At 47.2% G+C, this 25,002-nt stretch overlaps 1 protein-coding gene across 3 annotated transcripts; it reads right to left on the bottom strand.

Annotated features, from left to right (window-relative positions):
- Positions 1-1,103: 1,103 nt before the first annotated feature.
- On the bottom strand, positions 1,104-24,956 carry RNF207 (ring finger protein 207). 3 transcript variants are annotated; one of them, XM_081870971.1, is made up of 18 exons: positions 24,243-24,755; positions 22,076-22,266; positions 19,231-19,360; positions 17,921-18,065; positions 17,258-17,339; positions 15,983-16,058; positions 15,046-15,171; positions 14,816-14,862; positions 13,311-13,383; positions 12,594-12,662; positions 11,948-12,016; positions 11,048-11,169; positions 6,307-6,499; positions 5,063-5,248; positions 4,889-4,940; positions 3,389-3,506; positions 2,740-2,832; positions 1,104-1,815 (listed from the first exon to the last, which is right to left on the bottom strand). In XM_081870971.1, the coding sequence occupies exons 1-18, from the start codon at positions 24,405-24,407 to the stop codon at positions 1,599-1,601; spliced, it is 2,154 nt and encodes a 717-aa protein (XP_081727097.1). In that variant the 5' UTR covers positions 24,408-24,755; the 3' UTR covers positions 1,104-1,598. The 3 variants fall into 3 exon arrangements, 2 of the variants coding, with proteins under 2 accessions (XP_081727097.1, XP_081727098.1); XM_081870972.1 differs by having other exon boundaries at positions 24,287-24,751; XR_014158744.1 differs by lacking the exon at positions 1,104-1,815 and having other exon boundaries at positions 2,796-2,832; positions 3,389-3,501; positions 24,243-24,956.
- Between the last annotated feature and the right edge of the window lie 46 nt (positions 24,957-25,002).

The raw sequence follows: 25,002 nt of genomic DNA on the forward strand, positions 1-25,002 counted from the left end.
ACCATTCCTCCAATAAGCTCAAGGTGGTGTATGTAGCCCATAATATAAGCCTCACAACAACCCTGTGAGGTAGGGTAGGTGAGAGCTGATGACTGGCCCAAAATCGCCAACTGGGGATTTGCACTCTAGTCTCCCCCTCATAATGCATGAATGGGAATAACCCCATAATTCCTGGTGGACAAGGAAGGGGCCCTCTTATTTTAAAACCATTTCGGCAGGTGTTAGGAACCTGCAACCCTCCAGATGTTGGACTCCCAATTCCCATCAGCCCTAGCCATCATGCCAGTAGGCACTGCATCAGGGCCATCTGTCTTCAAACAGAAAACAGGTATTTTTTTTTCCACACGCACCCGAATTCTAATAGCACAAATACACATCCTTAATTATCATACTGAGCATATGGGATCCATTTTGTGAAGGTTGCTTAATAAAATCCATAAGCGTTAAAGGCAAGGAAAACGTTTGCATCTAAGTGAGTGTTTCCTGGCCTTGCAATATAAGAGGAATGTCCTCCACCCCCGAATTAAACTTCGACACACATCGGGGATGACTATGTGAGTGGGGAGTCCAGCAGCATTTGGAGGTCCCTGTTTCAGAGAGCGAGTTACCTCCTTGGAAGGAGGCCAGCCTACATCAGTGACTGCTGCAGAGGTGCAACAGGTGAGCTCCTCTGAAGGTAATTCTGCTCTCTGGAGGGTTTGGATCATCTAACCACATTGTCCCAGAACAGCTGGGGGCTCTCTAGAGGTTTCTGAACTACAACTCCATGCACCCTGGCCAAGGGCTGTGTTTCCTTGGGCTGATGGGATCTGTAGTTCAGCAACAGCAGGCGGGTCCCCACATCTGCTCAGGAGACATGGCAAGATTGCTAGACCCCAGGAGAGGCTCACGGGAAATAAGTAAGGCTAAAACAGGGGATCATGCAGAGAGAGACAGTGGGCAGGCCTCTTCTGCACACAGGTACTTTAAGCCATACAGAAGAATTGCTGAATGAATGTTTTTCTCAGGATCCAAGGATGCCCCAACCTCTAGTGTGCTAGTGGATATGGCTGTATCTAGAGAACTGGCTTTTAAGGGTGTAGCTGAATAATAGGAGATGCTGGTTTTGCATAGCAACATTTTATGCCTCTCAGTTGCATGGTAAAATAAGAAAAACCTGCAGTTCCAGGCAGGTGCAGAAAATCCGCACACTTGGTAGTCATAGGAGGATTTTGCTTTTCTCAGAGAAGCCCAGACTCACTCACTCAGTTTGGAGCTGTTTGAGAAGCCAGTGCCTGTCTAGACACTGATGTGGGAGGCACGGCTGAAAGAACACCAGCAATACTTGTCAGAAGCTGGAGGAATTAAGATTTCCACTGCTGCACCCTCCATTGTTTCTTAACAAGCCTGCACCTTCCTGGGCTCCGGAAGTGCCAGCAACAAAGAAGCCCTGCAGAGTAACGGAAAATAAATCCTTCTGTTTTGCATGTTTTAGGGATTGCAGAATCAGGATTATCTTAGTGCAGAATATATATGGTTTTCTGAGCACACACCACACTGAAAAGAGTCTGCTATGCCATACATGAACATTTTTGTTCAGAAAGACTGCGAGTGCAGGTTCAGCACAGGAGAAGCTCTGTTTCCTGATCTGCCTCCTTGGCTGACTTGCGAGGTCCTGGTGGCTGCGGGGGACTCTCAGGTCGGCCTTTCTGCTTGCTCCTGTAATATTCTTTCGATTTCAGCAAGGGGTCCTCTGCGGCTGGGCTGAGAATCTGGCTTTCTGCTTTGGGCTCTGAGGCTCCTTCTCGTTCCTCAAGGCCACTGCACAAATCAGGCCTCAGATAGAAGAGAAAAATAACAGTGGGTGGAAGGAATGGTCTAGGAAATCATAACAAGCCCTAGCTTTTCTATCACTAAATAAATACCAAGCTTTTTTTAATTAAGTAAACTGCTGGAGGATAGCCCTATCTTAGGCTAGTAGCTCTGACAGCTTAATGGAACCTCTCTGTTCTTGCGCAGTCTACCAGTTTCTGGGGAACCAGCTTGTAGAATTTGCAGAAGCATCTGGATGGATGTTACTGGGCATAGGATTCTGGACAAGGCAGCCTTTAGTATAGCAAGGCTATAAGAACTTTAGAAGAGTTTGCTAGAGTCTAGACCAGGCTTCCTCAAACTTGGCCCTCCAGATGTTTTGAGACTACAATTCCCATCATCCCTGACCACTGGTCCTGCTAGCTAGGGGTCATGGGAGTTGTAGGCCAAAAACATATGGAGGGCCGAGTTTGAGGAATTCTGGCCTAGACCAATGGCCCACCTAGTCCAGCATCCTGTTCTCACAGTCGCCAACCAGGTGCCCCAGTGGGAATCCTGCAAGCGGGATCTGAATCTAAGAGCCCTCTCCCCTCCTGTGGCTTCTAGCAACTGGTATTCAGAAGCATTGCTGCCTCCAGCTGTGGAGGCAGAGCATGACCATCATGACTAGTAGCCCTTGATAGCCCTCTCTTCCATGAATTTGTCTCTTTAACACTGAAGCATGAAACTGCTAGTGCTTCCCTTTGAAACCAGCCTCTTAGATCAAGCATTTTCCCTCCCAAGCGAACACTGATGGCTGATGACCAGGTCACTTAGTTAATCTGTATCCCCTGAGGAGTGGCCACTTGGAAAACAACAGATTGAATATTTACCTTTTTGCTCCTCCGGTATTGTGGCATCAACATAGAACCAAAATGCTTTGCTACCTGAAATGGATCAGATAGATACCTGTGCTGGACGTCAGCAGCCTCAGGGCTCTCATCGTATATTTTCTGCAAGCTCTCTGGCTGGCCATTCCTCTCCTCCTTTGTGTCCTGTAACCTGAAGGGATATTTGGGTTGAGTTGGGGGATTTGGCATGGGGGAAGCTGACTCGAGATGTACCACAAATACCGACTGATTAAAGCCATACACCTTGACAGGGTTGGAGCAAAAGAGATTTCTGGAGGACAGAGGGTCCCTCCTCCCTCACAAAGTCACAAGGCTTGATCATCCCTCTGCCAGACTACATATTCCTTCAGCTATGGGTGTTTTATGAAGCACAATGGGGATTTACAATTCAGGGGCCAAGTCATCTATTCCAACCACCCGCAATGCAGGTGTCGCAGCTCAAGAACCCCTGGCAGATGGCCATCCAACCTCTGCTTTTAAAACTTCCAATGAAGGAGATTCCACCACCTTCCAAGGTTGTCCCTGTCACTGCTGAATGGCTTCCTAATGTTTACTCAAATTAATGTTTAATTCCTTGTCACTTGAATCTATCGGTTTCAATCCTCCCCTCTGGAGATAAGGCAGTGGAGGTTTTTGAAGGCAAACTTGTGAAGGATCTGGGAGCAGAGCAGGAAAGCAGCAGTGGACCGGGCTCTCGGCTTCCTCACCTGGGCTCCAGCCGCTCCTTTACTTTGGCGATGGAGTGGACATAAGGGGCGATCTGCTTGGTGATGGTTGTCAGGTAGCTGTTCTCCTGCTTCAGCTGCAACAGATCATGGAGCTGTGCTGCACGAGAAGGAAGTCTGGCGTTAAGTCAGTCAAGTCCAAAGGATTGGCCCTTTCATACAATAAGCATAGGTACACAGAATCATAGAATTGTAAAGTTGGAAGGGACTCCCAAAGGGTCATGTAGCCCAACCCCTTTTGCAGTGCAGGAATCACAGCTAAAGAATCTCTGGCAGATGGCCACCCAACCTCTGCTCAAAAGCCTAGAGTCCACCACCTTCTGGGAGAGTCTGTTACACTGTCAAATGGCTCTTACTGTCAGAAAGTCCTTCCTGATGTTTATTTGGCAACTCCTTTGTTGTCACTAGAATCCATTGGTTTGGGTCCTGTCCTCTGGGGCAGCAGAAAACAAGCTGGCTCCATCTTCCATCTGACAACCCTTCAGCTATTTGAAGATGGCTATCATATATCCTCTCGCTCTCCCGGCTAAACATACCCAACTTTGTCAGCTGCTCCTCACAAGGTTTGGTCTTGGTTGCCCTCCTTTGCTCACCTTCCAGTTTGTAAATATGCTTCTTAAACTGTGAGGCCCAGAACTGGATGCAGGACTCCTGGTGTGGTCTGACCAAGGCAGAATAGAGCACTACTATTACTTCCCTTTATCTAGATGTGGGTGGTGCTGTGGGTTAAACCAAAGAGCCTAGGACTTGCCGATCAGAAGGTCAGCAGTTCGAATCCCTGTGACGGGGTGAGCTCCCGTTGCTCGGTCCCTGCTCCTGTCAACCTAGCAGTTCAAAAGCACAAAGTGCAAGTAGATAAATAGGTACCAATCCATCGGGAAGGTAAACGGCATTTCCGTGCGCTGCTCTGGTTCGCCAGAAGCAGCTTCGTCATGCTGGCCACATGACCCGGAAGCTGTACGCTGGCTCCCTTGGCCAATAAAGCGAGATGAGCGCCGCAACCCCAGAGTCGGTCATGACTGGACCTAATGGTCAGGGGTCCCTTTACCTTATACTTCTGTCAATGCGGCCTAGACTTGCATTAGTTTGTTTTTTTTTTGCCGCTGCATCACACTGTTGACTCAAGTTAAGCTTGTGGTTCTCCATACACAAATTCAAAACCTTATGCGACATGGCTACGTTTCTAAATAAGAGGCATGGAGTCAAATCTTTTCTGAAAAGTGTACTTGGCCTTCTTACATGGAAGTTCTTTTCCCGTACATAGATGTACAGAGTAATAATCAATGGTTTGAATTTCAGAGTGGAAGAAACAATGGCACTCTGCACATGCGCAATGGCACACCTTCCTACATAAGAGCTATACAAGTCCTTATTATACCTACAGCATGGTATAATACTGCAGCCCTACCAGGTCAAAAAGGTTACCAGCTACCACTGGTCGGTGGGGTTCGATGGCTTCAGAGAAATTCATATTGTGCTCACCTTCATAAATCTCTTGCTCATTTGCCACTCGCTGATAGGTTTCTTCCCAGGTCTGCAAAACACAAAGTCGGAGTTATCAGCACATGCTCCTCAAGCGGAGGGATTTTGTGCATATGTGTGTACTGTGATTGCATAGTTGCTGCAGGACTCTGCAGCCTGAGAAAGTCAGCGTACCTCTTCAAACACACTCCGCATCATCTCCACAGAGGAATACTCCGAAGCAATCTGCACGTCCATCTGCAGCGACTTCTGCAGGATCTCGCTCATGATCTCCGTCTTGATGAGGGAATGGTGCTTGGTGAGGTCGCGGTGGAGTTCCTGCACCTGATCCTTCAAGTTCTGAATCTCTATTTGAAGGGCCTGCAGCAACACGGGGGGAAAGGAAGCAAGTTCGAAAGACTCCAGTTGACGAGGCGGAAGGATCAGCAAGAGAATGCTGAAAACTTCCTTTTTGCCAAACCGGGGAAGGGTGCGGGGATTTATGACTTACTATTTTTTTGTTTGTAAAAAATATTTCTATACCACTATATCAGAAAAACAGATAAGAGATGTTTGCAACAATACTAAACCTGAAAGCAAACATTAAAAGCTAAAAACAAGCATCAGCAACTGATGTTTGTTTTTTGGCTTTTTATGCTTTTAATGTTCGCTTTCATTAATACCAGTGAAGATCCGTATACAAATTTAATTAATAATAATTGCGGAAGAATGCATTCTTAAGTGCCTGTATAGGCTTGGCGGAACAGAAAAGTTTTCAACAGGCATTTAAAAGTTGGCACAGAAGGTTGGCATCTGAATCTAGTGACAGAATGTTCCACAGGTCAGGGCTGATGGCTCTAAAGGCTCAGTTCCTTGTTGTGGTCAAAGGAGCCTCGCCAACTCGAGGAACAACCAACAGTACTCTTGCAGATGATCTCAGTGATCAAGCTGGGGATATAAGGGTTCAGGTATTCCCTGAAGCACCCTGGACCTAAGTTGTTTAGGGCTTTGTTAATGAACACAAGGACCTTGAACCTGGCTCAGTAGTAGATGGGCAGGCATAGCTGGTGCCCCATGTTCTCAGCCAGAAGCTCCCATCAGCAGCCAAAGCTTCCAAATCAGACCCAAAGGCAGCCCCATATAGAGCACATTGCAGTAATCCAGCCTCGAGGTCACCAAAGCATGGACTATAGTGGTCAGGCTATAATGCTCCTGTCTTGTTTTGCATTCATACGTGTGTGTGTGTGTGTGTGTGTGTGTGTGTGTGTGTGTGTGTGCATGCACACACATTCATTGGCTGATTCATCTTGGCCTGCTCTGTTGCAAGGCTAAACAGCATCTCCAGCAGCGGTGCTGGCTTGCTCCCGCAGGTGCTCAGGACCACACACCATCACCAGGGACAGAGCGAGAGCAGCCTCTCCCTTCCCAGCCATCCTTACCCGATACATGTTCTCGTAGTTGCGGCAATGCTCGGTGAAGGGTGTCTCTCCACCTTCAGCCAGGAGCACCTTGGTGCTTATGTACCGGTGCATGGTGGGCTTCCGGACCAGGGAGCCCACCAGGGACATCTTTTCGCAGGTAGAGGAGCAGCCGGACACGAGGAGGGTCTTGGAGCAGGGACCTCCGGACATCCTGGAGGAAGAAGAGGGAGCCAGCTGAAGAGAGGAGGAGTCCCTAAGCAAGAGGCTCCAGAAGGGAATGGCTTTGGATCTCAGCACTCATCATCAGGTGTGTTGCTTAAGGGGGAACAAAGTGTGTTGGAAGATGTGGCAAGGCTGCTTCTGCAGCAGGTGTGTGTTGTAAGGGGGAAAAAACCCTGTCCAGGGTTGTAAAGACTGCAGAGAGAATAATTGGGTGCACTCTTCCCACCTTGATCAAATCTATGCTTCCAGGTGTCATAAGAAAGCTGCAGAGATAGCGCAGGATAGTGCGCACCCCAGAAATGATCTCTTTCAGCTTCTGCCTTCTGGAAGAAGGTACAGGGTTATAAAGACTAGGACTAACCGCCTGAGAAACAGTTTCTATCCAAATGCGATTTTGGTTTTAAACGCAGTGTAAGGAGTCTTTATGGGAGTATATTGGATTTAATTATGGGGTATCAGAGATTTTAGGGGGCTAACCAGGCTGGGATAGCTGGGATAGCAGGCTTGTTGGTTTTTGAATGCCTGATGTAGATTTTTTCAATTTCGTTGTTCTGTATGGGACAGTGACAATAAAGATTATCGTATTGTATCATATCGTAAGGCCATAAGAAGAGCCCTTTTTTTCCAGGCTGATGGCCCATCTGGTCCAGCATCCTGTTCTCATAGGGGCCAACCAGATGCTTGTAAGAAACCAGCAAGCAGGACCCAAGCACAAGAGCACTTTCCCATCTTGTGGTTTCTAGCAACTGGTATTCAGAAGCATCACTGCCTCTGACCATGAAGTCAGAGCATAGCTATCATGGCTAGTAGCTATCGATAGCCCTCTCCTCCATGAATTTGTCTAATCCTCTCTTACAGCCATCCAAATTGGTGGCCATCACGGCCCCCTGTGGGAGGGAGTTCCACAGTTTAGCTCTGCACTGTGAATTAGGACTTTATTGTCCTGCATCTTCTAACATTCAGCTTCATTGGGGTGTCCACAAATTCCTAGGCATATAAGAGAGGGAGGAAAACTTTCCTCCATTCACTTCCTCCAGGCCACGCATTATTTTATAAGCTTTGATTATGTCGCCTGTTGTGGGATAGATGGTCTGCGCACATGTCAGTTTTGGGCAGTAGCCACAAGACGTCATCGTCAAAATCCCAGCCCAAATCCTGCCACCACCACCAGTTAATCCAGAGTTATTTTTTCCAAGGAAAATCTGATGGGAGTTAAAAACAAAAGGAAGCTATTGCCGATGACCAAGGCTGGTTCCAGACAGGGGTTTCATATAGCAAACAAGCCAAGCAGATATCACAAGCGGGTCACTGGCAAACAGTAATTTTTCCAAGAAAATGTAAATCTGGGTTAAGTGGGTAGAGTCAGTGAGCAATACAAACTGGCTTTTTGATGGCAACGGTGTTTTGACACTTGGGGAAATGTGCATGCATCCCATAATAAACACCACTGTGAAGCAACACCCTTTGTGGTACCTCAGCAGCCCCTTTGCAATATCACAGTATTGGATTTGAAATTGGTTTTATATATGTTACTGTGTTGACCTTTTTTAAAAAAAGAAAGAAAGAAAGACATGCAGTGATTTTAAAGCTGTTTTTAAATATTCAATGTATTTCGTGTATGTTTTTATTGGATTGCGAAATGGCTTTGATAGGCTGCACAGAGAGCAGTCTATAAATGAAATTAATCATTATCACACACAAGCACACACACACACACACACACCTGGAAGCGTCATGAGTCAAAGACTGGTCCATCTACACCAGTAAAGGACTATCTGCCAATTAATTGTGATGTAACAAACCCTCCACCCACAACCAAATTAAAAAGAACCCGGCTGCAGCCTGACAGTCCTTCCCACTGACTCATCCCGCAGCCAAGACAGATGCTCAGATCGCCACTTACGGATCAGAAGGTTCATCCAGACTGGCAGATGGGGACTCCCTGCAGATTCTGCTTGGCCTTTCCCCTCAGCCGGGCACTTGGCACTCCCAGTCCAATGCTCTCAGCCTCAGTTTCCCTTTGGAGGGAAAGGGGATCCTGAAGACCCCCAGCCCAACCCATCACTTTGCCCCCAGTGCCTTGGGAGAGGGCCGTCCCTGCCTGCACAGCAATCAGCTGCACCAGAGCAGAGGGGCCTGTGATGTCAATGGTCCTAAATATATCCAGTGCCAGGGAAATGTGCTTTGCAGAGTTCTCTGAAATTCTGATAAAAATAGGGACGGGCAAACTGCTAGCCAGGCAGGCTGGGATGTGTGCAAGGATCCACTGGGTTTGCCATCTGCTTCTCAAGTAGGTCGGGGCATGAAGGTGGTCAGGCAGACAACGGCAACAGGCACGCTAGCTGAGCGCCAAAAGCAAGACGCATCGGGATGTTGCTGTTTTCTAGGGCTCTCGGTCATTCCAGACCCAAGTAGTTGTAATAGGGTGTTTTGATACCTGGGGGAGGCTCCTCAGCTGACACCACTTACCCCATTCCAGGAATCAGTGGTGGGTGGCACTGTGGGTTAAACCACAGAGCCTAGGACTTGCCAATTAGAAGGTCGGCGGTTCGAATCCCCGCGACGGGGTGAGCTCCCGTTGCTCAGTCCCTGCTCCTGCCAACCTAGCAGTTCAAAACCACGTCCAAGTGCAAGTAGATAAATAGGTACCGCTCCGGCGGGAAGGTAAACGACGTTTCTGTGCACTGCTCTGGTTCACCAGAAGCGGCTTAGTCATGCTGGCCACATGACACGGAAGCTGTACGCCGGCTCCCTTGGCCAATAAAGCGAGATGGGTGCCACAACCCCAGAGTCAGCAACCTGGTCAGGGTTCCCTTTACCTTTACTATGTTGCAGATAAGAACTTAAGGAAGAGCCCTGCTGGATGAGGACCATGACTCATTAGTCCAGCATCCTGTTCTCAGAGTGGCCAATCAGATGCCTGTAGGAAACCAGCAAGCAGGATCCGATCACAAGAGCAGCACTCTCCCCTCCTGGGGCTTCCAGCAACTTTTGTTCAGGGCAGAGCCCACCTGGCCAGTAGCCATCACTAGCCCATCTCCTCCATGAATTTGTTTGCCAAATCCTCTTGTAATGGTACCCAGGTTGGTGGCCATCACTGCCTCCAGTGGGAGAGAGTTCCATAGTTTAACTGCTGGAATTCCAAAATTCTTATCACTCAGGTAGACTGTTCCTGCCTGGAGGCTGCGCTATGGTGCAAACAGACTGTTGGCCGTAGCTGTCACACCAGTCTCCCATTTCCTCCCTCCCAAACTAGCAGCCCTCAAATGCTTGTTTGCACAGCAAGGATCAGGACTCCAAAGGCACAAACGTGCAAAGATGGAGGTTACTTATTTGCCTTCAGTTAACTGACCAAAACGTTTTCTTTTCTTCTTTTTTTTAAGCTGACACAGGTGTAACTGTTTAAGTCTCTTGCAGCAGAAACAAGGCTGCAGTGAAGCGAACATGCTTCAATGAAAGCCACAATAAATGTATTAGCTTATCCCCACCCACCTTGCCTAAGAATATTCTTACTAAAAAGTTTGATTTTGCAGAGCACCTGGTTGCAGAACAGCAACACGAACTCCAAATACATTCGGCAACATTTGGAGATGCAATGTGTGTGTAAGGCAAGCAAATGAAATTGTTTGCCAGAACAGAAAGGATTATTTTCAAGCAAGTCTGCACTAGATGGGCAAATACGTCCGTTTCAGTTTCTCTTAGTATCTCATCTTTCCATCTTTTGGTTTTCTACATTTCCACATCAGTTTACTTAAAAAAAAAGTCCTCAAAAAAATTCATCAGCACTTTGGCGCAAATTTCTCCTTATATGCGCATGCTTCTCTGCAATGTTTGCAGAGCAGTTTCCCCTAATATAATGCATTTCCGCATGTTATTTTTTACAAATAAGTGCATTTTAATGCATACTTTTAATGCCTGCTGGAGAACGGCAAAATTCAAAGGAGGACAAATTTTGAAGGTAGTATTGTTTCACAAAGTGAGAAGTCAGTAAGTAAATCTGCATCTAAATGCAAACAATCAATTTTCTGCCCAATCTCTGGAGCCTCTTTGCTGCAATTGCTGGAGCTAGTTTCCTTGCTCCACATCCCAAAGAAACAGAAACAGTGTTCTTCGTTTTCCTAGGTTCAATCGGGTGCCAGCTGCACTGGGACTCTCTGACGCAACAGCCTCCCAACCAGCCAGCTTGGCTTCCTGGAACTGGCACTGCCAGCCCATCTGATCTGCTCGCTAATCAGGACAGCTCTTTTTGTCTCCAAGGGTGCCTGGTGCCCAGCTCAAAGGCAGGCAAGAGAAGTTTGGGCTTCAAAATCTCTCCAACCCGTATGCAGCTTTGTGCAATCCACCAGTGTTAAAAAATTCTTCACTGCATTTCCCTCCTCACAGATCCCCCTTCCCCAATGTTGTGTCCTCCAGGAGTTTTAGACTACAACTCCCATCAGCCATTGCCTGTGTTTGTTGGCAGTGGATGATGGGACTTGTAGTCCGAAACATCTGGGGAAGGTTGCCACAGATGAAGCAGGACTCGGGAGCAGCTTACATGTTACTGTTGCTCATCCCAGGTCCGATGCCCGCTCCATTCACCACCACGGAGCGACGGGGCGCTAGAAGCAGCAAGGGCTCCAGGCAGTGGGCAAACTCAGCTCTGTATTCCGTGTTGATCTGGAAGGGAAACCAATTAAGACGGGTCGTCATTCTGAAAGCACCCAGAGTTGCAAGCCTTCTCCTGCATGTGGATATAAGAGGACTCTCTGGACAGGACTACGTGTCAAGGCAAACACGAGGCCACCGTAGTCCATGCTCTGGCAACTTCCAGATTGGATTACTGCAATGCCCTCTACTTGGGGCTGCCCTTGAAGGCAACTCGGAAACTTCAAGTGGTCGGATAACTGGCTGAGGTTCTGTTTGGATCTCAATATAACCCGTTTAAAAACAACTGCACTGCTTGCCAGTTGGTTGCCAGGCCCAATTCAAGGTGTTCACGTTGGTATTTAAAGCTAAATGACTCAGAAATATCTCAAAGACGTGCCTCCCTCCTTGCAATCCTTCTATAGCCTGTGTTTGGCAGAGGGGCCCTTTTGATAGTTCTTTCTCTCTCAGAGGCTTGTGGAAAGGGGGTGCAATCCAGGAGAGGGTCTTGTCTGTGAAGACACACCTATGGTATGTAGGCAGCCTCATCTTTGTCTCCCGCAAAACTCTGGAAAGCCTCAGGTACAGAACCTGGAGTTAAAGCAAACACCCAAATTTGGCTTTACAGGTGTGCTGCTAGACCTCATGGCACAGACTATATTCCAGGCTTGCCGGGTGACCTTCCCATGAAGAACTGATAGATGAAACAGGCATGATCCCAGAGGGAAAGGTGGGTGAACATTTGCTCAAATGCTCTCTGGGTGCCTGGAGTTGCTAGGTTGGCTCAGCAGGGAAGAACAGAAACTTGTACCTTGCTCGTCTGGGAGGGCCTCAGTCGATGGGGCAGCTTGACGATTTTTTGCAGCCTCTCCATCAGTTGCTGAAAACAGAATTGTGGATGATTTGGTCAGTTCTATGAAATGCCGCCCTCAGTTGTGAAAGCAGCCCCTGCCCCATGGCTGTTTCTGGTCAAGAACAAGAACCACCTGGCCATCTGTCAGGGATTCTTTAGCTGTGATTGCAGGAGGCTGGATGAGATGCCTCTTGGGGCCCCTTCCAACTCTGTAGTTCTATGATCTCCTTAGTTACTTCTTTCTTTGTAAGTGCTCTCAAAACACCAGAGTTCTTGGCATAACCTCTGAGCCCCCAAACTCTGCTGTTGCTATGTCTACACAGCTGAATTAAATGCACCTTCTTCTCCCCTGATCCCCAAGCTGCCATTTCCATCCTTGTCTTCCCTGTGTCAAAGTTTGGTTTGTAAACTCCTTGGGGCAGGGCTCTATCCTCTTTTTCTTGATGGAAGTACAAAGATTCATAACCATCATGTGCTTCTGAGCATCTGCAGAGTGCTTTTCTTGCCCTGGAAACTCACAAGAAGGGCTTTGCGCCTCATCTGAGTACCCACAGAGGCAGCTGTGATAAGGGGGTGTTATTTGAATTTGTGGGTGATGACTTACATAGCCTAAATCAAGGAATTCAGCCTTGTTTGCAGAGCTGAGGAAAGCAGAGCACGTCACCAGGTGGACCTGAAGAGGAGAGGAAAGGAAACATGACCCCTGTGCAAATACCAAAACTATGAGTACTTGGAGCAGAGGAACCGAGAGGGCCTCTGAGCATGTGCAAAGGGCGTTTCTCTCACCACTGAGCAGGCTATATATGCCTCCTCCCCTCTGGGGTGGGGAGACAGAGCTCCCTCACCTTAGACTGCTTGGCTTCCATGAAGACCTAAACCTCACTCAATTTTGGTGTCAGTCCAACCACAACCTGCCATTCTACGTTTTATCTCATGAGACTTCCAAGTGCCTCCAAACTCTGGCAAAACTTGACATATAATTTTAGGAAACGAGGACGATGGTACCTTACCTGACCTTGAAGGTTAGGGTGCACTATAAATATAATGCAATGCAAATATAGAAAGTGGGATTCTCGTCTTCTCTGCCATTCAGATTGGGTGTATTTTTGTTTGTTTACTCAAATTTACACCCTCCCCACCTCAAGCTCAAGGAAGCACCCATCGTTTTGTCCTCACAAGCACCCTATGCGGTAAGCAGGGCTGAGATATGGTGACTGTGCCTGTTGAATTCTTGCCTGCCACATTACTGTTAATGTGCAGAGAGCCTTCCTTTTTTTTGGGGGGGGGAGGAATGGTCACCCTCCCAACTCAGGTACTTTACCTGTAGGGTGGGCAGCAAAGATGCCAAGTGTGCCAGCTGTTCCTTGAAAGCTTTTTCCTTTTCTTCATACTGGCTGGAAATGACAATAATATAAAATAATGATCCTATTATAAGGCTGCTTATGGACAAAATGAGAGAGCTCCACAGTTAGAGAGGTGGGAATGAACCTGAAATGTGCTAACCGATGATATTTAAAATGCATCTGAAGCAGCCAGAGAAACTTCCATACCTCTTAATAAAAGGTAAAGGGACCATTAGGTCCAGTCGTGGCCGACTCTGGGGTTGCGGTGATCATCTCACTTTATTGGCCGAGGGAGCCGGCGTACAGCTTCCAGGTCATGTGGCCAGCATGACTAAGCCACTTCTGGCGAACCAGAGCAGTGCACGGAAACGCTGTTTACCTTCCCGCCGGAACAGTACCTATTTATCTACTTGCACTTTGATGTGCTTTTGAACTGCTAGGTTGGCAGGAGAAGGACCGAGCAACGGGAGCTCACCCTGTTGTGGGGATTCAAACCACTGACTTTCTGATCGGCAAGTCCTAGGCTCTGTGATTTAACCCACAGCGCCACCCGCATCCCATTTCCTCTTAATACCTGCCCATAAAAACAGAACTGAGGTTAGAGCCTAGGGGGATGGCAGCACTTTGCAGTAAATCTCTTAAGAAGATAAGAACATAAGGCAAGCTTGCTGGATCAGGCCAATGGCCCATCTAATCCAGCATCCTCTTCTCACAGTGGCCAACGAGATGCTTATGCGAAGCCTGCAAGCAGGACCTGAGCACTCTCCAGTTGTTGCTCCTCATTATCTGGTATTCAGAGGTAGGCTGTCCCTGGGCATGGAAGTTCTGCTGTGACAATAAAGGTAAAGCGACCCCTGACCATTAGGTCCAGTCACGGACGACCCTGGGGTTGCGGCGCTCATCTCGCTTTACTTGCCGAGGGAGCCGGCGTACAGCTTCCAGGTCATGTGGCCAGCATGACTTAGCCACTTTCTGGCGAGGAAACGCCGTTTACCTTCCTGCCGGAGTGGTACCTATTTATCTGCTTGCACTTCATGCTTTCGAACTGCTAGGTTGGCAGGAGCTGGGACCGAGCAACGGGAGCTCACCCCGTTGTGGGGATTTGAACCGCCGACCTTCTGATTGGCAAGCCCTAGGCTCTGTGGTTTAACCCACAGCGCCACCCGTGTCCCGCTTTGACAATAGACCTCCATAAAAAGAGCCCTGCTGGATCAAGCCAAAGGCCCATCAAGTCTAGCATCCTGTTCTCACAGAGGTCAGCCTCCTGTGGGAGGAAGTTCCAAAGTTTAACTATGTGCTGCATGAAGAAGTCCTTTCTTTTTATCTGTCCTGAATAAATCCTTCACAACACATGAGCAAGGTCTGTGTGGGTTGTTGTCGCTATACTAAAGTTTTGTTTGGATAAGCCCCAAGACACTCCTGCATCTTTTCTGCCAACGGGGAAAAAACCAGACAAGGAGTCTGAGCACAGGACCACTTTTACCTCTGAACGACTTTCAAAAGCATCTTCTTCCGCTCTGCCAATTTCTCCTGTGGAAAAGAGACAGACAGACAGAGAGAGATATGAACTGTTCCTCACGTCAAGCACTAGGCAGCCTCCCTCCCTCCACCACAACTGGGCTTCTAGGGGGTAGGCTGCTGCCTCAGAGAGCGCCCCCTGCAGGCAGACTCAAGCACCAAGGCTGCAAGTGACCCTTCCCAGCCTCAATTCACCTGCATGCTGCTGAAGAGCGAGTTTATAGATGTCTCCTCCTCGTCCGCGCTGTTGCGGACCTCCTCGATCATGGCTTTGAGGAGCACTATTGCCTCCCGGGTGGATGTCTGGAGCTCTTTCACAGCCTGAGTCACAGGGCAGAAAAGGTGAGTGTTGAAAACCGCAGGTGTTATCAGTAGGGGAGCAGAGCAGACCCCACGGAAAGGGCAAGATTAAGAATCATGGAATTGCAGCATCGGAAAAGATTTCAAGGATCATCTAGTCCAACTCCCTGCAATGCAGGAATCACAGCTCCAGAATCCCTGACAATAGCCGCTCAACCTCTGCTTAAATATCTCCAATGAAGGAGAGTCCACCGCCTTCTGACGGTCTTCCTGTCTCAATGTCCTGTCATTTGAATCCATTGGTTTGGGTCCTACCAGCCCCCGTCAGCCCCAGCTAGCACAGAGGGTGGGAGTTGTAGTCCAAAGCATCTGGGGGCACCAGGTTGGCAAAGACTGATTCTACCACCCTTCACCTTTTAAAAACAACTTACATCAAAGGTTCCTAGATGTACATTCTGTTATTCAGAGCTCCTTCACCCAAATCTCAACCCGGAGCCCATTCACAAAACAGATGCCTTAAGTGTCCTAGCCAGGAAAACCAGTCACACAACTGTATCAGTTCCCAAATCCACAGCCTTCCAGAAACGATGGACTACGATTCCCATCAGTCCCAGCAAGCACAGTGAGGTTGATGGGAATTGTAATCTAAATCATCAGGTGAAGGCTGCCATTGCCAATTGGCTTAAAAAACAGGGAGGTTGGGCCTGCTTCAAGATGATCTGGCAATAACCGTGACCAGATCCTTCTGCCTAGGTTGCATTAAGATAAAGCGTCTCCCAGCCACAGACCACCCCCACCCCCTCAGTGAAACCTCTTCAGTTTTTATACCCACCATCACGGCCTGGTCTAGCTTCTCACAGCCCTGCATATACGCAGTCTCAATATCGATGCAATGCGCTCGACTCTCCCTGGAGCAGGAAAGACCAGAGAAGGAGGTATCAGAGGGGAAGCGCTGTGGGCCAGTAGCAAAGTATTTTGTTTTGCATGCAGAAGGCCCTGGGTTCAATCCCTAGTTTCTGGAAGGTCTGGATATGTCCCCAGTCTGTATTCTTGGACAGCTGCTACCAGTCAGTGTCGACAATACTAAGCTAAATGGACCAAAACTTGCTATTAAGGAATATTAAGTCTTTGTCATCCACAACATGACCGCTTTCTTTCTTTCTTTTAAGAAAGGGTATCCTGTGGCAAGGAGTTCCACTGGCTCATTATGCACGTTATATAAATGTAGCTTCCTTTGCAGATGTGTGTGTCAAACCCATCAGGGTTCAGCGGGCAACTCTTAAGCTTTCATCTTTGGATGTTGTTGTTGTTTTTTAAAAATCATGATATTCATTTATCAATTCCATTATCTCAGTTTGTTTTTTCCGAAATGCTTTTTCTCCCCCCCCCCCCTTTTTTTTACTTTGCCTTTATACAATACCAACCCAACAACATTAAACGTACTTCCAGATGACCTGTTAATTGTGCATTCATCCTGATATGTTTGCAGGGAGGTTCCATGATCTTGTGTCAGAGGTAGTTCTTATCCCACCCTTCCTGTTTTCCTATTGCTTACTGGAAAAAATCTCAGTCTCTTGGGAAAGTGGGTTGGTTACACAAGTGCTCCTAATCAACTGTAGCTGTGCAGCCTGAATTTGCCAGTATGTGAATGAACTGCACTCCCCAGAAAGTAGCAACAAAAGTCTGGAGGCAGCCTTAAGAAGAAATTTCCTGGGTTTCCCATTCTCTCAGGCTACTCTACCACCTGTTTTGCATCCTCTGATGCCTGGAATACCCTCCTAGATCCTGGATATGGTGCCATTTCCCTCTTTTCACTTCTTCAACACCCCCACCCTGGTCCATGAAGTCTTCAACTTCTCCCCAGATGCACCGAAATTTAAATCTGCATTGCAGCATATTTTGTCATTTACTGCTTTGTCCTTTCTCTGTTCTCTCCCTGCTATCAGTCTTTAGACCAAACTTTGGCAGCCTGGCTTAGGCTGATGGGAATTGCACTTCAAAATATCTGGAGAACCCCTCTAGATGCTAAGCTCCACCTCGGAGCAGGGACCTCTCTTCCTGTTGCCTGCAAAAAGCCATGGCCAGATATGAAATAACAGCAACTCACACGGGCATGTCCCGAAAACAGTTGATGCAGAGCATGGACTTTTTCTCTGTTGAGAACATGATGTAGAGTTCCTCGTGAAGTGCTGGAAGAGACACAGGTGTCACTTTTAAGCTTGAAATATATATAAAAAAGAAATTAAACAAAAAAGAAAAAATCTCCAATGAAGGAGAGTCCATCATCTTCTGATGGAGCACATTCTACTATCAAACAGCTCTATTGAACCACCTCCTCATGGTGCAGCAATAAAGCTGCTGGCATGCTTGTGAAGCTAAGCAGGATCTGGTGTGGTTTCAAATTGGATGGGAGACCACTGTTACAATTAATGGAAGTTGAGCTCAGGGTCCCTTCCAGCTGAACAATTCTTTAATTCTATGATATGCCCTGTAAATAGAAACAGCTCTATTGAAAAGTTCTTAATGTTTATTCAGAATCTCCTTCCCTGTAATTTGAATCAATTTGTTCCTAGATGTGCATTCTGTTATAAAGAAGCAGCAGAAAACAAGCTTGCTCCCTCTTCCATGTAATGGACCTTAGATATTTGAAGAAAAAACTACCCTATCCCCTCTCAGTCTTCTCTCAACTAAGCAAACCCAACTCCCTCGATCCTTTCTCCTAAGGTTTGGCTTCCAGAGAGTTAAGGAAGGCTATGGGAAAGACACTTACAACATTTCTTGTGGATGTCTTTGATACGCTTGGTCAGGGAGACGATCTCGTGACGGGAGAACATTCTGGCTTTATGGGTCTCCTCGCGGCACTTGGAGCAGAGAGGCTGGTGGCAGGTATTGCAGAAATACATGGCGTCCAAGTCCTGGGGGAGGTGGGAGGTTGGAGGGCAAAGCTCTGGTTGGCATGCCTGGTCCACCACCACACACTGGCAGAACATTTTTTTCAGTGGCAACAGTGGGTGCCCCAGGATGTGCACCGCAGCATAGATTGCAACACAGAGGCAATTTTTAAAACAGCAGTTTGACAGTTTTTGACTGCTTTTCGTGAAAAGGCTGAAGAAATTCCATTTGAGCTTAACTAACTTGCACGGGTGGCGCTGTGGGTTAAACCACTGAGCCTAGGACTTGCCGATCAGAAGGTCAGCTGTTCGAATCCCCGTGATGGGGTGAGCTCCCGTTGCTTGGCCCCTGCTCCTGCCAACCTAGCAGTTCGAAAGCACGTCAAAGTGCAAGTAGATAAATAGGTACCACTCCAGCGGGAAGGTAAAGGGTGTTTCCGTGTGCTGCTCTGGTTCGCCATGCTGGCCACATGACCCGGAAGCTGTACACCGGCTCCCTCGGCCAATAAAGCAAGTTGAGCACCGCAACCCTAAAGTCGGTCACGACTGGACCTAATGGTCAGGGGTCCCTTTAGCTTTACCTAACTTGCACTTTTGGACAAAAACACAGATCTCCTTTCAAATTCCCACTTCTCTGAATTTCACAATGCAGTTCTCCAGCCAAGAAGCGAGTACAGAAATATGGGAACTAGGGGAAAGTGAGCATTAAAACATACCCTCCAAGATGCCGCACAGGAAAATCGGGATGTGTGTCTTTTGGGGGCCACGCTCTCATGGAAGCCAAAATGGGGCATCCCAGGATGGCTTCTGTAATTCCGATATGTCCTGCTTAGTAGGATGGTTGAGGGGTATGTTAAAAATGCATATATTAAGTGAGATTAACATACAAAAATGCATTATATTTGGGAGAATGGCCTTGCAAAAAATGTGTATAGTATGCAGAATTGCTTACAGGCAGGTGTAGCATTAGAAGAAAGAAATGCACACTAAAAAGCTGATGAATTTTCAGGATTTTTTTTTTAAAAATAAAATAAAATTGCACACTGGTGTGGAAATGTGGAGAACTAAACAAAGGCTGGACAAAACTAGAAATGGAAAGAAAATGAAACGGGCCCATTCCTAGTTCTGGCTGAATCCCACACACTGGTCTTGACCTTCAAAGGCCGCCTTTGCCGCCCTCTCTGCTTACCTGCTTTGTACTCTGCAGGTCACAATTTGCACACTGGACCTCCTCCTCACAATCGCCAGAGCTGTCCACCAGGAACTTCAGCAGCCGGTCTTCTGGAGGGAGGCCATTCCCCCTGACAATGGACTGGTGGCTGCAGAAGGAAGACACAGGGAGAAAGAGGAAGCCCTGGGAAGGACGATGTCAAAATAACATAGGAAGACTCATGCAAGGATGTTGAGATACAGTGTGGTCTGGGCACTTTCTGCAACGCAGAATCACAGAACTGTAAAGTTGCAAGGGATTCCAAGGGTCATCTATTCCAACCCACCGCAACGCAGGAATCACAGCTAAAAAGGTTAATGACAGAATAATGCTGCATTTGTGGTGGATTTATTCTGCTCTGCGGTGTTTCCCAGTGCTACCACATTACTGCCACCCAGAGGGAGGCAAAGAAGCAAAACCCCAGAATATTTGTTGTATTTAACATTATAGGACTTTAGCAGGAAGTTATGGGTTATGCACTGATTGGAAATGAAGCAGTGTGACTGTCCCAAAAATATATGCAGGTGTTGATCACGTAGGACTGTTCCAAAAGCATCCTGAGAGTAACTTGTCACAAATGCACAAGAGGAAGGGACCTTTGGATGAGCCCTCAGAGCTAAGTGGGTGGAAATAATCCCCATGGAACACAATGAAACTTTCTTCTCAGCAAACAGGTATAAGATCGATTTCCTTATGGACAGGAAAACCAGGTGTGTAAATGAACAAGCTTTAACTATTTTTATTTTTATTTTATTTTATTTCATAACATGTAGACATGGCTTGATTGTTTAAAAACCCCTTGGAGTGTTTTACAAAAAGATAATGGGTGGGGTGCATTTGTCTCCCCCACCTGCTGCTGCACGCCTTTGCCTGATTTGGCCAAGGCGCGCTTTCTCTCTCTCTCTTTCCCCCCTTCCTGCTGCCAAACTGCATTCCACGGGAGCTAAAAGGGGAGACATTCAGCTCAGCAGCTGTTCACACCTGAAGCTCATTGTGTGATGGGAGGCTTCATGTTTCAGAGGCTAGAGAAGTGCGGATTTGCACCCTGGTTTCCAGTGGGGGGGGGGGAGGCAGGGGGAAAACAGACAAACTGACACTGCTCACCCCGAAAGCGGGGAAATGGGGCTCTTCTTAATGTTGAAGAGGACCCTAATAACCCCCTCCTATTTCCCAGTTTCTGTCCCTAGCGGTTAATCACAAAGCCTTGGATTCCTTTGGCAGCTACGGTCAAACCTGATATGGGTGTCTTACAACTGAAGACAAAGGCCAGGCATTAGCCTGGTCACGGCTTCCCTTTTTAGGAAGTCAATGCCTCATTCCTCTTCCGCTAATTCCCAAACTCTATTCCTGGCTCACACTAGTGAGAGATTTACTAGGGCCCCTCCACAAGATATGTTTATTCAGCCAGTGTTCTGGTTTGCTTGTGCAAAGTTGGCACGGAGGTTGGATGATGTTTATTGAACACCCGTTCTGATTTATTTGCTTGGAGATGACACAGGGAACATTTGTCCGGTGTGCATTTTCTAGTGGCGTATTCATACATTTCCCCCCGTTGATCATTTGTTCATCCCACACTTTCCAGTGCATCTCCTGCTGCTTTCCAAATCACAAGAAAGTTTGATGCTTTTTTAAAGGGTGATTTGTTGCCCCAGGGTTACAAAACCCTAAAGTTCTAGCACAATACTGCAAATTTGTACGCGTCTCGGTTTTGCCTTTGTAGAACTCAACAGAGAAGAGGATAGGGAAAAAAGGTACATACTAGGGGTCAGCAACCTTTTTCAGCCATGGGCTGGTCCACTGTCCCGTCCCTCAGACCATGTGGGGGGCAGGACTATATTTGGGGGGGGGGAATGAACAAATTTCTATGCCCCACAAATAACCCAGAGATGCATTTTAAATAAAAGCACACATTCTACTCATGTAATGTAAAAACACGCTGATTCCTGGACCGTCCGCGGACCGGATTGAGAAGGCGATTGGGCCACATCTGGCCCATGGGCCTTAGGTTGCCTACCCCTGGTACATACAATGAACTAGCTCTACCTGTCACTGGGCTCAACTTCTTCCTGTCTTTGGTTATTGCGCCACCTACTGTTGGACTCCTTGCTTTCTGCCCTACCAGTCCCAGTGAGCATTCAGCATGAGAGTACCAATGTCACTACATAACATAATACTGTACTATGCAACATAAACATCAAGGCAATTGCAGAAATACAATTGCAATAATAAGAAATGTGTAATAAAACAGATTTTCACAGCAGCATAAAACGAGAGACTTAGCAGCAGGTTTCTAAAATACAGACAACGCAGAGCAGTAGATGCAATGGGTGGCTTGCTCACTGGGTCTCTCCTTGGCAAGCAAGGAGGAGGAGAGCAGCTGGTGATGATAGGGGTGAGGAGGAGGCAGACACACAAATGGAGGGGGTGCTCTAGAGGGGTCTTCCCAGGGGCCCTACAAAACCTGCAGGCTCTGCCCATCTTGCATGTCTTTCCCAAATATGCCCATATCCTGCTGCTTGGATGGATATCTGTAGTATCTGGATGGAAACTGGTTGTAAGGAGGCAAGGTCAGAGCAATGACTCATGCAGAGATGCAGTGGGCAGCCTCCTCTGTGGATAGAACCTTTGGGCTCACAGCACACCAACCTTTACTTATTTAATGCATTTCTCAAATTACTGTACAAGCATTTCTTGCAGCACCCAAAGGGCTCCAAAATGGCACCAGGCTAGTGCAGAAGTACAATAACCTATCGGTAAAAAGGGCTGCTTATCCCATCACCCAAATATCTCTGGACCGTAGGGGAGCAAGATGGTTCTTCCTTACCCACAAAGAGGACACGTCAGGCGGCTCTCGATGGCGCGGCCCCGCAGGCAGCTGGCGCAGAAGTTGTGGTAGCAGTCGAGGAGGCAGGGGTGTTCGTACTGCTCGTGGCAGAGGAAGCAGACCAGCGGGTGGCAGTTGGCGTTGTCCAGGTCGCAGAGGTTCTCCAAGGGGGAGAAAATCCCACCAGACATCTGGAAGGGTAGTGGCGAGCGAGGAGAAGGTTACTGGAGAGGCTAGAGGGGTGACTGGCCACAGAACAAGAAGCAGCCCTTTTGAATTGCACAGGCAAAGAGTCCTGTGGAAGCAGAAAGGCAAAGAGCTCTGTGTGAGCTCAAAGCCTGCACATCCCTTTTGCGAATTAAACAGTGGCCTGTCAAGGTTATTACAGAATCTCCCAAACATCTGAATGAATTTAGTCTAACCCCCTGCAATGCAGGAATCACAGCTAAAGAAACCCTGGCAGATGGCCACACACCTCTGCTTAAAAATTTCCAGTGGAGGGGAGTCCACTGCCTTCTGAAGTAGTCTGTTTCACTGTTGAACAGCTATTACCACCAGAAAATCCTTCCTAATGTTTACCTGGGATCTCCTTTCTTGTAAGTTGAATCCATTGGTCTGGGTCCTACCCCCTGGAGCAATTGATAGTCAAGGTGAGTTTTATTTCTGAATGGGAGGCCCACTCATAAACCTCTCTGCTTTTAGGGTGTGTGAGTTTAACAATTGCATGCCCTCAGAGGAGACCATCCTTAGTGTTTGTGCCGGAGTCATTGATTTGGGTATGCACCCAGGTTCAAAAGAAGCAATCCCAGAGCAGTGGCTCATGCAGAGATACAGCAGGCAGCATCCTGTGCTGCTAGGGTGCTTTGGGCTCAGAGGTGCTTTTAACAATTTCATTTTTTTCTCACAGCACATTATGTGTTCTCTTGCAGCACACCACAGTGTATCGACACTGAACTATTAAAGTATTGTATTCTCTAAGACCAGTAGGGACTGTGTGTATTTATAGCAAGTTACACACACATTTATAAGGATCACAAGTGTGTGTAAAGGCTTTCTATTGCTTGCTTCTGGCTAGAGGAAATGAGGTAGCAATTGAGACATATTTCCACTCTAGTAATCAAAGAGTGATTTGAAAGAAAAAACTATTTATGCACATTGCTATCCCGCAGCAAACAGAATCCAAAGTCCTTCCAGCTTCCCCATTTTTGATCGCTGAAAACTTTAAAAGGTTGGGGAACCAGAAATCATATTTTAATTTCTGAAGAAAATATACTGAAAGGTGTTTGGGGTTTTGGTATACCGTACTTTGGCAAGTTCATCTTTAGGTTGCAACGGTTTCATTGGCTCTACAGTGACCTCTGCTGGTAGAACCCAGAAATACAGTGGAATTGATACCAGCATGCCTGGTTGAAGAAGTCATATTCACACACCTCAAGATTTTCTCCTCCACAGGGACAGAGAACAAAAGTGTGCAAACAATGTGTGAAATTTTTGCAAGTCCAGTTGCAAGTACACGTTTGGGGAGCCATGATGTGCTGTGGCTTCCATGTATAAATAGAGGCAATATTGACACTTGTGTGCAGTTTTCACACATTACAGTACATACGTGTTCATCCCCCCCCCCCCCGCCGCCACCCATGTGAGGAAAACACAACCATGATCTGCTTTGTCTTAAGCTTTACAATTAATATGGATTAATGGGCTGCGAAGACCAGTGAAGGATGAACGGACAGCGAAAGGGTAATATTTCAAGAGTGGATGCTAATCCCTTCATTTCATTCTGAAACAGCTGTTTTGGGGGAAAGTCTTGAGGGCTTTGTGGATAGTGATTCATCATGTTCTGGATGCATGCTATTAAGCAAATTGAAAATACCAGAGCTCTTCCTTTCCTACTAGGTCAGTTGTTCCCCAACTGCGTGGCAGAATGGCAACTTCACACTGAGGAATAAATAGATCTAAGGGAAACCCTATCAGCCATTGAGCCTGTATGAGTCCTTCCTACCTAGAATTTTTGTAAGTTTGGAGAATTCCATCCAGGAATTTAGCCATGCACCAAAATTAATGGACACAAATTATTCTGAGGAGGACTAACATTGGCGACGGCCCTATGAATTTAGGCCTGCATCAGTTGAGTGGGTGTCATAATTACAATTATAAATGATCTCACCTCTGCCATGCTGTTCTTTTGAGTGGAGAGCAGAAATGTCTTACCTTTTCTGGATTTCCTTCGGTCTTCTCCACTTTGCCCACTTCTGCAGTGATCGATTTGCTGCCTCCACCTCCCCACTTGTTTCAGTTCAAAATTGCTGTAGCTTTCAGCCAACCAGTGCATAAGACAAACTACCACCTGTTTAGAATTGTAGTAACTTGAAAAACGTGCCCTCCTGGACAATAATTTCTGCTGGGACAATGGCAAAATAGTCCTCCTTCTGAAAGACAGTAGGGAAATTTCAGGTGTGCACCCATGGCATTAGAACAAATACAGACTTCATAAATTCTTCTGCAGAAGCTCAGTAAGTATGGGTACTTTGGAGAAGACGCCGTGTCAAATTTGAAGAAGCAAAAAGTTCATCGGCTCTTGTATCTCATTTCCCGGGAAGTGCTAGAAAACCGTCTGCTCCCCCAGCTCCCTTGGGATTGTTGCTCTGGGAAAGCAGGATAACTAAGAGGCAAGCGCAAATGTCTATCGACTGACGGTCTGCTTCCCTTCTCCAGCACGTCAAAATCTTTTCTCTCTCATTCGCCGCCGCTGTCAAGGTTCATTCAAGGTCAGATCAAGTGCCCATGTGATGGAAACAAAGCAAACTCCCTCCGTGTTTCAGAGGCCACGAGGATTAGCAAGTTGAATGGCCATTTCAAAGGAGTGAGACAGGTAGACACTATGCACAGTCACTGGTTATGGGTAGATCAGCCTTCTCCAAGCAGGT

Source organism: Podarcis erhardii (assembly GCF_964252035.2).
Source record: "Podarcis erhardii genome assembly, chromosome: 7".
NCBI classification, from domain to species: domain Eukaryota; kingdom Metazoa; phylum Chordata; class Lepidosauria; order Squamata; family Lacertidae; genus Podarcis; species Podarcis erhardii.